This window comes from Vavraia culicis (assembly GCF_000192795.1).
Source record: "Vavraia culicis subsp. floridensis unplaced genomic scaffold supercont1.4, whole genome shotgun sequence".
NCBI classification, from domain to species: Eukaryota; Fungi; Microsporidia; family Pleistophoridae; genus Vavraia; species Vavraia culicis.
Window position 1 is genome coordinate 125,772 of NW_007360607.1, and position 12,676 is coordinate 138,447.

At 38.5% G+C, this 12,676-nt stretch overlaps 6 protein-coding genes across 6 annotated transcripts; 1 reads left to right on the forward strand and 5 right to left on the reverse strand.

Moving 5' to 3' along the window:
- Positions 1-143: 143 nt before the first annotated feature.
- On the reverse strand, positions 144-1,316 carry VCUG_00391 (uncharacterized protein; the record flags this gene model as incomplete). Its single annotated transcript, XM_008075218.1, has 1 exon — positions 144-1,316. One exon carries the CDS (start codon positions 1,314-1,316, stop codon positions 273-275), a length of 1,044 nt encoding a protein of 347 aa, XP_008073409.1. The 3' UTR covers positions 144-272.
- Positions 1,317-2,640: 1,324 nt separating this feature from the next.
- Positions 2,641-4,983, reverse strand: VCUG_00392 (uncharacterized protein; the record flags this gene model as incomplete). The annotated part of the gene is made up of 1 exon (XM_008075219.1): positions 2,641-4,983. The coding sequence occupies one exon, from the start codon at positions 4,981-4,983 to the stop codon at positions 2,641-2,643; it is 2,343 nt and encodes a 780-aa protein (XP_008073410.1).
- Positions 4,984-5,223: 240 nt separating this feature from the next.
- Positions 5,224-6,749, reverse strand: VCUG_00393 (uncharacterized protein; the record flags this gene model as incomplete). Its single annotated transcript, XM_008075220.1, has 1 exon — positions 5,224-6,749. One exon carries the CDS (start codon positions 6,747-6,749, stop codon positions 5,463-5,465), a length of 1,287 nt encoding a protein of 428 aa, XP_008073411.1. The 3' UTR covers positions 5,224-5,462.
- Positions 6,750-6,892: 143 nt separating this feature from the next.
- Positions 6,893-8,325, reverse strand: VCUG_00394 (uncharacterized protein; the record flags this gene model as incomplete). Its single annotated transcript, XM_008075221.1, has 1 exon — positions 6,893-8,325. One exon carries the CDS (start codon positions 8,323-8,325, stop codon positions 6,910-6,912), a length of 1,416 nt encoding a protein of 471 aa, XP_008073412.1. The 3' UTR covers positions 6,893-6,909.
- An 873-nt stretch (positions 8,326-9,198) lies between these two features.
- On the forward strand, positions 9,199-9,918 carry VCUG_00395 (uncharacterized protein; the record flags this gene model as incomplete). The annotated part of the gene is made up of 1 exon (XM_008075222.1): positions 9,199-9,918. One exon carries the CDS (start codon positions 9,199-9,201, stop codon positions 9,916-9,918), a length of 720 nt encoding a protein of 239 aa, XP_008073413.1.
- A 74-nt stretch (positions 9,919-9,992) lies between these two features.
- Positions 9,993-11,622, reverse strand: VCUG_00396 (lysine-tRNA ligase; the record flags this gene model as incomplete). The annotated part of the gene is made up of 1 exon (XM_008075223.1): positions 9,993-11,622. One exon carries the CDS (start codon positions 11,620-11,622, stop codon positions 10,096-10,098), a length of 1,527 nt encoding a protein of 508 aa, XP_008073414.1. The 3' UTR covers positions 9,993-10,095.
- Positions 11,623-12,676: the final 1,054 nt, after the last annotated feature.

The following is a 12,676-nucleotide window of genomic DNA, read 5'->3' on the forward strand; positions in this document are numbered from 1 at the left end:
TATCTGTGATTATGGATTATAATTCCGTTGGTAAACATGTGGATGTGGTGATACCCCGCTGATAAATCTCTTCTGTGTCATGCTTTAATGATTGAATACATTTCAGAAAAACATTTACGAAATGAACCAATCATAAATTCGCAACTTGGCGTACGGTGCGAAACCTTTAAAATTAACTACGTAATTTTATTCAATGCAGGCACCTGTGCATTTTATGATTTTTGACGGCTAAATCAGTGATTTTATTAGACAGGAAAATTTTAAAGCTTCATTCATACGGCCTGGTCACCAGCTGAGAACCTGCCTCGCAACTCGATAAAAAAATGTTGTAGAACGAAAATTAACGTAATCAAAACAAGAATGAAATTGTTATAGATAAAACGAACAGTATGGCCCATGTAAAATGATGAATACACTCTTTTTGCTACTTTGTTCATGCTCTTGAGTTCAAAGCCGTCTCTTATCCAGAATTGTGCCATGACTGGCTTGTGATCGCTTGTAGCGATGAGCGTATCGCTCCTGTATAACATGCATTCCAGCTCATTCACGGTTTTAAACAGAATCCTGTCGCACCATGAAGGAGTCTGCCTCAGGTTATATGCATCGGTTGCCGTGTGATACTTGTATGACGGCAAAAACCTGACATCAAATTCATCGAGACAAAAAATCAACTTAAATGCATTCATCTGATCAGCCTTTTTGAACTTTTCCATGCATGTGTTGTACGTGTTCATCCACTCCTTGTCAGCAGTGACATTGCGAGATCGTTTCTGACATATTTTGGTGTACAAATTTGACAGCATGCCAAACTCATCTAAGTCAAAGCTTGTGCGAATTTTTTTGACATCCACACGCGTGTTAAAGTCACCGCAAACAAAAATATAGCTGAAATGGCCCTCCACAGACCTGACAATCCTTTTCATCTGATTTATTCTCAAGGCTTCGTGTCCAACACCATGTTGCAAGTGTAGATTGACCAATAAAATATTTGTATAGTTTATCGTTAAGTTGGTTACGATAGCTCCCTTGCTGAAGTACAAATTAGGCAAGGGCACGAATGTATTTGATGTCCATATTCTGTATTTTGATAAAATTATCGTGACCAATCCACAAAAACGTTCTGTCTCCCTGTATTTGTACGCTTTGAAAAAAAAATTTAGAAATAGCTTTTGAATGGCCCATGGAATTATAAAATTGTGTGCCTCCTGCAATGCGATGTAAACCGTGTCGGCCTTGTTCTCTCTCAGGATACGATGCAGATCGATCAGGTAATTTCTACCTTTCTGTACGTTCCATGTCAAAATAAAAATGTCCATCACCCTGGTCTCTACGGATTAAAAGTTTTTATCAGTGAATCACACAACATTTCGCCAGTGTAAACACTGCAATTTAATAAAACGAGCATCACTATAAAAAAATTAAGCTGTGTTCAGCTTTGCGGTTATACTAACAGCTACTGTTGGTTTCATGACCATAATTTTGCGTTATAGAAGGGCCATGATCTTTTGTTCGACAATTACACCGATCAACAATTCAGTCTTTTTGCTCCTCACCTCTAACACTTTTAAATTAGTTCTGTTCTAAAGCGAATTAAACAGATATATTCCGCTTGTTATTGCATCAAAAATATATGGTAGTGATAAATAGGATTGCTTGCTCCTCCTGTCCAAAATTATTGATTAATGACGGCATTTCTTCGTTAAAATCCATCTTTCACACTCATTTGATCAGCCCGTGACCAAAAAACGCAAATTGTGATCATAGGCTGTCATAAAGTTTATCTAACAGGATACGGATGTGTAACACACCAATTATACTGATGAGTACAGAACTGCTTATTCTTTAACATGCTGGCCTACCAAAGCTGTGCAAGCAAGTCAATGCCTTACTTTTTAGAGTGATGTAAGATGTACATAAGTTTGTTATTCACCAACTATATATCGTATGGGAATGATAAATCGCATTATATTGCAAAACGTCATTTTAATGTCTTTTTTTATGAATCGTTCATTTATTTCTTACATGGCAGTACGGCTTCGTTTCAAATCACTCATTTTTTCTTTTATTGATTTATTGATGGTGCGCCAAACTTAATCCTCAAAGCGGTGGTTTTTGTGGCCAATTTGAGCTGCTTACTTGACATGTCTCCATAGATGATGATAATTTTTGTAAAAAAATCACAGAGATGCAGATTTAGGAGACAGGCAGTTCTGATGCGAGTGAACGTTCTAGACGAACATAACCACAATCAATCGGTATGCCATTGAATGGTTGGTATGAGTGGTTTATTTGTTATGTTTATCTATATCATCGTTTGGAAGATTTGTATATTTTCTTGAATGCACGTCTGCGTTCTTTACCAATCAAACGAGGTAGTTAACAAAGTTAATACACAGATGAACGTTTCCGCGTTCAACACATCGCCTTTAATACCGTATTAGGTAGCTACACGAAATTGTACCTCAAAATTGTGAAGTTCTGCTAAGATCGGACCTGCAACAACACTGGTGATGAGCGGTGCCTAATTCATGTTTGATCACAAAAAGTCATGCGCTAACCTGGTAAAGTAGGTCTAAGAAGGGAATATAAGGAACAGCAATGTTGCTTAACAGACAGACAAATGTCTTAATAGATCAAAGATTAAATTTTATTTCTATCCATAAATTTTGAAACGTTTTTCTTGATCAGCATCTGAACTTGATCTTTCGTTATATCTAATTCCTTAGAAATCGTGTTCACGCTTTTCATCTGGCAGCCGGCCGCCAATAGAATCAATTCCTGTGCTACAGACAGAAAATTTCTTGCGTTATTAAAGTAATCTCTTGCAATTACCGGGATCAGATCATAGACTACGTTTAACTCCGAATACCCATTCACATAGCTTTCCAACCGTTTTATATCAAATGGCCCAAGATTAGCACCATACTTTGTCTCTGTCTGCTTGTTATAACTGTTCTCCTTTTCTGTATCTATTTGATCCTTTTGCTTGACTTTGATTAACATCATACACAGTTCGATGGAAAAATCGCTCCACAGAAAATTAATCATGTTAAGAAATCGCTCTCTGAAAATGAAGTAAAACCTGTCAAAATTTTGATTCATGTTTTTCAATAAAATGCTGGTATAATCACCCGTATTAAAATTGAGAGTCTGCTTAATGTAGACGGGGTAAAACCCGTTGCGACCCCAGAACTTAAATATTTGTGTGTTCAGACCCATGGACACTCCTAGCCAATCTATTTTTGGCAATAGCAACTCCTCGCCCGGCAGTAGCAATGCATCCGTGCATTTAACCTCGAATATGTCACCACATCCTCTGCTAAATGTTTCTACAAGCATTTCAACCATTTTTGTTCCATATCTCATGTTTTGGTAGTCGGGATGCACTGCAATACGCACAACTCTGCAACCTCGCTGCTTCAAAAAATCCTTTTCGAGGAACTGCTCAGAAAGCGTCCACGGTATTAGATTGCCATCCCTTCTCTCACCCTTCACGTTACCCTCTAGTGCTATGTGCGCAGCGCAAATAATTCGTGGTAATTTCTTCTCTTTTTCAGGTGCCAGCAGCACAAAAACGTGATGATCTGGTTCATCTGCAATAATTTTAAGATCGTCCGGTGTGTTTTTGTAGTGGCTACTTACGAAAATAGACATCATCTGTTTTAAGAAAAGCTCACTCACTTTGTGGTAGGAGAACAGCGTTTTCTTGTTGACAAAAAAGAATTGACACGTGTCGGGCGATGGACAGAGCTTGTTCTTGTAGTCGGTTGGTTTCAAAATCAGAACGGCATTCAGCCACTCCTCGACAGGATCATTTATTCCGTAGCGTATCGACTCGCTGAGTTCTATCTCACTGAAAATGTATGGATTTTTCTTATCTTTCCTTTTCAATTTTTCAATGAACCTCATCGACAGAGACCGGCCTGTCCCTTCGTATCCGTCCATTGTGGACGCCATAAGCACAATGTTTGCACGGATTAGTTCTTTAAGAATGGGCAAAGGAATAGCTGCTGCTTCATCAACCACCAAGAGATCGGGATATCGGTCCATTCTATCCAAAAATCCGTGATACTCGATGATCTGCCTATGATGTTTCTTGATCACGATTTTCTGCACATAACTCCGGCCTTTGAAGACCCTCGTGATCTCAAAGTCGGCGTTTTCCTTGTAACCTTTCCCTCTCAGGCCACGGAGCACAAACTCAAAAAGCATCTTCACGTTTTCTATGTGTGGTGCAACGACGTAAATTATCGAGTATTTTAGCTCAATAGCATCAGATACAGCCAGTCCCAGCGCGGCAGACTTTCCTCGTCCCCTGGAGGCCTTAAGTAGAGCAATGTTTTTGTTGCTCCTGTCCATCATGATTTGTCCGAGTTGTGTGACCGCATTGTCCTGATCAGCGGTGACACACAGTTCATTTTTCAGCACCGCCGTGTTTTTGTTTTCACCCTGAACCTTCCAACCTGTGAGACAGAATTTCGATGTTAATTTCATATCTTGGTCTAAAAACACAACATGGCCAGACTCGCAGAGTGATTTGTATATCCTAGTGTTGAACGTGCTACAATCTTTGTTATCCATCAGTACAGCGATTAATCCTCCACCTTTCACCGTTTCTATCGTTTTTGCAAGCGTATTCGGTGATATTTTCTCAAAATTTTCCAAGACTAACATTTCATACGTGTTTCCCATAACAATGTCCGCCTCCTGATAGGATACTTTCTTTATGTCATCATCGTTTATACGACACCTTGTATCGTCCTTCTTGATCTTCTTCCTCTTTTCCTCGCTATTTTTGCTCTTTTTGCTCTTTTTGCAGTAACACCACAGAACAGATGGTAAAAACGAGCACCGCTCAGAGAGCAAGTTGTACAGAACATGCACGTTATTTTTTGAGTTATCGCCAGTCAAAACAAAAAACGATCTGTGATTTTGATCTACTGCCTGTTTTATCGTATCAACGACCCTTCTGTCTGTTTGCATCTCATCCATCGGGGTTAACCAAAATAATTTTTACGACACCAACGAATAAAACGTGCGTTAGAGAAGAAATGATGCTTTGTGGGATAACTGAGGTAACAGGCAAATTTAGTTTTCGCATCAGAAAGGAAAAAACGAAAAAATTGTCCCATTGGCGGTGTTCATGCCAAACAGGCCATCTATCTGCATTGGCAAAGGGAGAATAGCTCAGTAACACTACACGAGTTAAACAACAATTTTAATTACCACAAGACATTAGGTCAATTCACCAAGTACTCTGCAATCAACCATAAATAATAATATGACCGCAAAAGTGCACTGAAACACAATTAATATGCCATTTATCATAATTCTAAAACAAAATCATGATATTGATGCTTTAAACCGATAATTGCGTTGTTCCCCGCTAGTAAATTAGCTGACATGTAATAGAAAACGAATTTATCTCAATTTTATTTGCAGACACGTGCAGAGCTATCTATTCATTTGTAAATATCTTCAACATATTCCTTTAAAATGTTGTGTTGTAGTTTTATCATCTTCAATTCATTTTCGTGATTACTATTCCTGCGCGCTTTTATACGCTGCCTCAACTCATCAATTGCTTTTTTAAGTCGCAGATTTTCGGTATTATCCTTTTCTTTGATACGAGAAGCAATTTTCTCATCAAGTTCTTCTAATTTATTTTCGATATTTCGCCTTTTCCCAAGCAATTCATTATATTTACGCTTAACTGCCCACCCTTTCTCGCCCACCAACCTAGATTTATCTGCAAAGCTCTTATTAAGGCTGTCCAGTTCTATGTAAATAGACTTAAGGCCATCAATTATTTTTGTCTTGTATTCTTCTACTGTGCAGTTCGGCTGGAAAACAATTTTGGAAAAAAGCTCAGCTGTTCTATCGCTGGGATTTCTTTCTTTGAGCAACTCCGATGCCTTTGTTTCTCCTTCATATTGTTTGTTATAACTGCTCAGCAAATAAACGTTCGTCTCTCCGATAGCCTTGTCCTCTAGCATTGTATGGATTCGCTCCTCGGCAAGTAAATAAGGAATCCGGTCCAAAAGAACAAGCTGGTCGCCGTAGCAGAATACGCCTTCAAAACAATGCAGCGCCTTTATGTTCGCATTTTTATACATGTATAGCATCTCCAAGCAACGCTCTCTTACCTTAAATACGTGAACTCCATTTCTATCAAGGATATAAAGCCGCTCTCCATGTAATTCCACACCAAAAGGTTCGTAAAAGGCACATTTCGACAGTATTTTTTCAGAATCGTTCATAAATATTCTGTTAGTCGCTGTAAAGTCCTTTGATCTAAACACTTCACCGTTTTTTCCTAAAATAAAGCTCAATACACCATTAGAGCAAAAATCTGCGATCTCCACTTCTTCGCTCTTTGTATATATGCGTATATTAGTAAGTCTCTCATTTTCAATTACGTGCATAGACCCATTGGCGCACAAAAGCGCAACAAGGCCGTGCATCTTCTTTGTCTTGGTGGGTAAGCTCTTCATAGCTAATGTTCCTTTTATTTCTTTGTACGTCATACTGAAAATATCACACTTATTTCCTCTAAAAACGTAAACATTTCGTTTTAGTACCTTAATATCATCAATTTTGCTATCAAAGCTATAAATACCATCTTTGTAGTTTGTATAGATATCGTACACTGACAACCTGCCATCTCTCGCGTAGTAGATCTTTTCTCTATACGCATCCGAGACCACCAGATTATCGTCGTTCTCTCGCAGAACATACGAAACATCCATCAGAGGGGCACGAAATTTTTTTCATATTTGCGGTAGTAAAGCGCTACATACACACGAAGAAGAAGATGGTAATACAGTATAATTATTTCTGCCCACAAGGATAAAACTTAGATAGTAAAATGTAAGGAAGAACGTGCTTATTATTACCAAACTGGAGAATTTAATGAAATATTTTGGGATATTCATCTGCAACACTCTGATCAATAACTTTAAACAACAGCAATTTCTTACCAATATGCTCAAGGTACGAGAACTTGTTCTCATTTATTTGGTAGAAGATGTTCAAAAATGCTCTTTGTTCCTCTTGGCTCAGGTTAAAATATATAGCAAATGTTTCTAAATAAATGAGGAAATGCGATACAGAAGGATATGAAATTTTACAGAATTGCTCAAAAAAATCGTTTTTGCTCATCTTTTTGACACTCTCCATGTCATCGTCATCAGCCATTCGCTTCAGCCTAATATTTTCAAAATTCTTCTCTTCAGGCATCAAATGAAAGCAATTCTCTGGCAGAAAGTTTCTCAGAAACTGCAAATTGCTGTACTTTATCATCTCAATAGCAAGGCTTTCGTCAATAAATGACTTGAAAGTATCAATTTCTGCTTCGTTAAGCTGTGGTTGGTAATGATAGCTGGTGTAGGATTGATTTTTCGGCGGCACCGCGTAGTAAGTCTCATAAATTAAGGCAAGCACCGAGTACAAAAACTTGTTTTTGTTTATAGATAACAGAAATTTGTAGAATACAGAAAGAAATCCCCTATGTTTACCCAATGAGACGAGAACAAATCTGAAAAAAATAGAATTGTCCGGTGTTGCCTCTCTGGCGGACAGTATGCCGATTATCAGCTCGTGATAGTTATTTTCATCAAAGTAGCAGTTAATCTGCATGCAACACTCATGTTTGTCAAAATTAATACTCTCTACCAAATACCGAGCCATAAATACGTCTCCAATCGAGTCATTATCAATCATCCCCACCTTCTTCGCTGTTTGCGCAAAAGTTTCAATGTATTTACCTACCTCCGCAATAAAAAGACTGTCTACTTTTATCTGAACACCCATTTCAATGCTTTCATCTTCCTTTTTCACCAGCAACTTGTTTCTATCGATACCCTTGCAATCAAAAATAATGCTCCTTACGCTCTCATTTACCAGGTCAATAGCCGTGGTAATATTGCTTTCAAAGACATTAAGATACTCAAGAACATACAACAATCTCAAAAATGACAGGTAAGCAACGATTTTTTTCTGTTCAACACTTTCACATATCTGTTTCTCCAATTCTTGACCCAACATTTTTACAATTTCCCCATCTATTTTGATTAGCTTTATCAATCTGGCGAACAACAGTACATTCCACGGCATTATACCTACTATGGTCACCAACGAATTTATGAGCTTTTCCTTTTTGATTTCTTCTGAGGTTAAAATCTCGTCAGCAACATCTTCCAGGTTTCGTTCGCTCAGTCTCACAAACAACTCGTGCATCCCAAGGGTGTTTGCTAATTTTTGTTGATGATAGATTTTTAAACCGCTGTTTTCATGGAAAAGAACTTCGATCAGCTTATTCTCCATTGTAATGCGTAATATCCAATATTAGAAAAATAAACGGTTTTCAGTAAAGAAAGAGATGAGTGTTCAGACCTGTTATCATTTAATTGAGTCTTACAGGTATAAATCAGTATTGTTCACGAAATGAGAAGTGTTAATTTGTAGGTGGTGATATGAAAATAGTGACATTTATAGAAAATATTATACACAGTACTTCATGATTGTATACGACATTATTATGAGAGGATCCTCAACTATCGGCATATCTTAATGTCATTAAGAAAAATACACTGCTGTAAACAGGGCGCCTCGCGGCTGTGATAGGAGCTACCCCTCAAAATTGACAAGTTCAGAAAAGGTAAATCACGCTGACACTCGATGCTACGATGTATTGGATGAATAACACACTGAAACGTTGATAAAACATCTCATTGCGATGAGACTAAGGTTATATTGCACAGGAACACTTTTCTAGCCATTGTCATACCAAGTAATCATACCTAACAGTTCTCCATCACAGATGAAGTAATTAGCAGTGTTGCAAAATATTTTTTATCAAGTTTTTACTGCCAACTCCATGAACCAAACGACAGTGGTCACGGTCTATCCAGCCGGAACAGAAAGATGTGTTTGTTTGTTATGAATACATGAGATGATAGAACGTAATTTTAGTAAAAAATTTAAATTACAATTTATCTTAATGCCTGGTATGATTGCATTCTATACAAAGCTAAATAGGATGTGTGATTCTGTTAGCACACGAGAGAAGGCAATGTGCAATTCTGTGCCAAGCAGTTTTATCACCTGCTGCTTTGATAAACTTGATGCAATATATTGCTGTCTATTTAAGGTTAATTTGCGAGATTTAAATAATTGCAATATTCGTAGCAAGCAGTTATGGACAGTACAAGTGAAATAACCTGCAGTAACATTTATAAATTTTGTCCCAGTGCAAAAAAAGGCATATGCTCACTTATCTCAGAGTATAAAGGAGACGAGAAAATGAAAATAGCTAGCCGTGACAACCACGCGGGCGATAAGATTATCTCAGTGCAAACATTAAGTAGTAATGAGATCCATGATTGTTTTCATCGTTTAAAATCCGGTTTATCAGACGAATTCCCTGAGTGCATCTCCGGATATGATCGATGGGCAGTTGCATTTTTCGTTCTTCTGTTTCTTTCTGTGTTGCTGTTCATGTTAAAGCGATGGATAAACCATAAAAGGCCTATTTCAAAGTTTATTACAGAGGGAACGAGACGATTAGTGAGGTTTGTGATCCCAAAAAAATGGTCAGGTCTTGAATCGTTCAGACGTGGCAAAGTTCGCGTGAACAAGAAAAAGAAGATCAGAATAAGCAGATATAACGATAAGATAAAGATTCTGAAACTGGAGATGTTTGCTGATGTTCACAGGTTCGAAGACCTTGAAAGATTGTTTCCGGATTTTTCATACGATGCGCTCAACCGTACGTATAGTGAAGTGCAAAAGATCAGAAAATGGCAAAAAGCGAAAGGAATAAAGATAGGGAAATCGCGAAATTACGTTTTCGTACTGCCGAAACGGCATGGGCAACGCTTCAGCAGCAACTTTGAAGACTCATGTCCTGGTGATTAAAATTTTTGGTAAGGATAGACGAATTATTTACAGCATTTGCAAGAAATTTAAGGTAACTGATTGTGGTGCGGTCGTTTGTATTATTTCAATTTTTATTTATATGTGCTGCTATCCACCACACCATTCCTTGCGGAACATCATGGCAAAGACGTGTGGCATGGTATCAAAAAGTTGGTTTTAATTATCCGGTTTCATTGCTGGGAAAAACAGAACATCCTTTATATTGGCAGCATTTGTCAGGAACATTGCGAGTCTATCCAACCCTATTCCCCATCCAGCAGTCGGTGCAAGTCCATATTCTAGCGCTACACAGAAGCTTTCATCCATCAACATCGCTTCGCTATCTCCTGCATCGTGCTCCTCCACCTGCTTCTGGAACCGCTCTCTTTGATCAAACGGATCGTTTAGCTCCGTGTATGCATTCACAATCTCTTTTCCATTGATGAACAGCTCAAACCTTTCCGTTAGCCCAGGCTTTGATCGGTGCTTTTTCGCCAGAGGAGACATTACTATAGGATGGTTAATTATGAACGTGGGATTGATGCATTCGGGCTCGATGAAGTGTCCCACCAACTTATCAAGTACCCGTGAAAGCGTTCGCGGCTCATCCACCTTGATGCCATTCTTTTCACATATTTCAATCAATTCCTTCTCTTTCGATTCCAGATTTTCACCGTTCAATTCAATGCCCAGCTTTGCGCTCAATTCTTCAAGCATGTCTATCCTTCTGAACGGCCTCGCAAAATCAATTACCACCTTGTCAGGCCTACACTCCCTCTTCATCGGATGGTACTCCACCTTTACACCATTGTTTACGGACTTGACCATCTCATGCAGAAGCTCTTCTGTCATCACGATCAAGTCGTTGTAATCGGCGTATGCCATGTAAAATTCGCAAGAGGTAAATTCCGGGTTATGCGTAAGATCGATTCCTTCATTCCTAAAAACACGGCCAATCTCGTACACCCTGTCCATGCCACCAACAACCAGCTTCTTCAGATAGAGCTCAGGGCTTATTCGCAGATACAGATCCATCTTCAGTTCATTGTGATGCGTGATGAAGGGATTGGCAGCGGCTCCGCCCGGTATCAAATTCATCATTGGTGTTTCGACCTCAAGGAATTGCCTGTCATCAAGGAATCGTCTTAAAAATTGTATAATCCTCGTCCTGGTAATAAATCTGTTCCTGGATTCTTCGTTCATGAGCAGATCGAGGTATCGGTTCCGGTAAATCAGCTCACTGTCCTTTATACCGAAGTACTCGACGGGCAAGGTGCGGACACAAGGCGCCAGCACTTCAATATTATAGGCAAAGATGCTCAATTCCCCTGTCTTACTGCATCCAATCTTGCCAGAAACCCCCAGAATATCACCACGCCTCAGATTTGAGAAGAGCGTCTTCTTTTCCTCTGAGTCCGCAACGTACACTATTTGTATTTGCTCACCATCCGATAGCATTTTCAGAAAGTTCATTCTTCCCTGTCCGCGTATTCCTATCAGTCTACCAGCAACATGCACATCATCGCTGGTCATATCACCGCTCGCCAAGTCTGCATATTTCTTGCTTACTTCCCCAATCGAATGCGTCACGTTGAATTTGTGCGGATAGATTTCTTTGCCTTGCTTCCTAAGCATGCTTAGCTTCTCCGAGCGCTGAACATAGAATTCTTCCTCTGTGATAGTACGGTTTTCCTTCTTTGTCATCAGAGGGGTTGGCGCAATTATTTTTTATAATGTAGTATAATAGCACTAAATTTAATTATTCTTGCAATTTAATTATCATCGTTCTGTGAGCACAGTAAATTATTCAGCAAGCGCGATTTATTTTTGTAAGAAGCCATGCTTAAACACATACCAAGTTTATTTTATGTTGGTTACCCACAGTATTTTGCCTTCAAAGCGCGTTGAATGGTAGTTCCACAAATATTTGTTGAGAACCGGCTGAGAATTAAAAACGTAATTATTACCAAAAATGTTTTTTAAATGAATTGAATACCGGATAAATCACGGATACAAATATAAGAAGCAAATATCAACTGGTACTGGACGCATTTACCACATCAAATGCGGGTTGCATGGAGTAAAATTTGTAAGTACCTCCACGATATAATCAGCTGTTTATAATAAATATGCCATAAGACAGTATAATGATGTTTGCTTGTATAGAATGTAGCACAGAAAATATGAAATAATAGATCGTTTGTTGTAAGAATAGAGCGAACCGATCAATAGCTTTTGCGTTTATTTATGAGATAATGGTGCTGTAGTCATTTTCAACCGTATTGTTGATACATTTGGTGAACAAATTGCTGATTTAGCGGAATGCTTGCTGTTTTATGTCAAATATTGTTTTTATAGCAACGCAGGGCGCATATTTGTGCTGAACAGTACTGATGTATAAATATTAGGAGCGAATTTTTGTATTCATTTGTATGGGCAGATTGAACCGTGTAATCCATACATTTTGTTGTTCAGTGCTCTAAAAATGGAACGATTTATGAATGTTTAGCCTGTGATATATTTTGATATAGCTGTGGCACTCCAATATGTGTTATGCATTGTAATACATGCTGTGTTGGTGTGGCTGCAAAGCTCTTGATCGCTTCAATTGATTAAAGTTGTGTGATTTTTTACCAGGCCAAACCCCGATAGTTCAGACAATGCTTCGGCTTGTCAGAGCTTCAACCGCAAAAAGTATTTTTACGGTGTATAGCAATACTGCTATCAACAGCATGTACAATATACGGTGAGTGCCTGG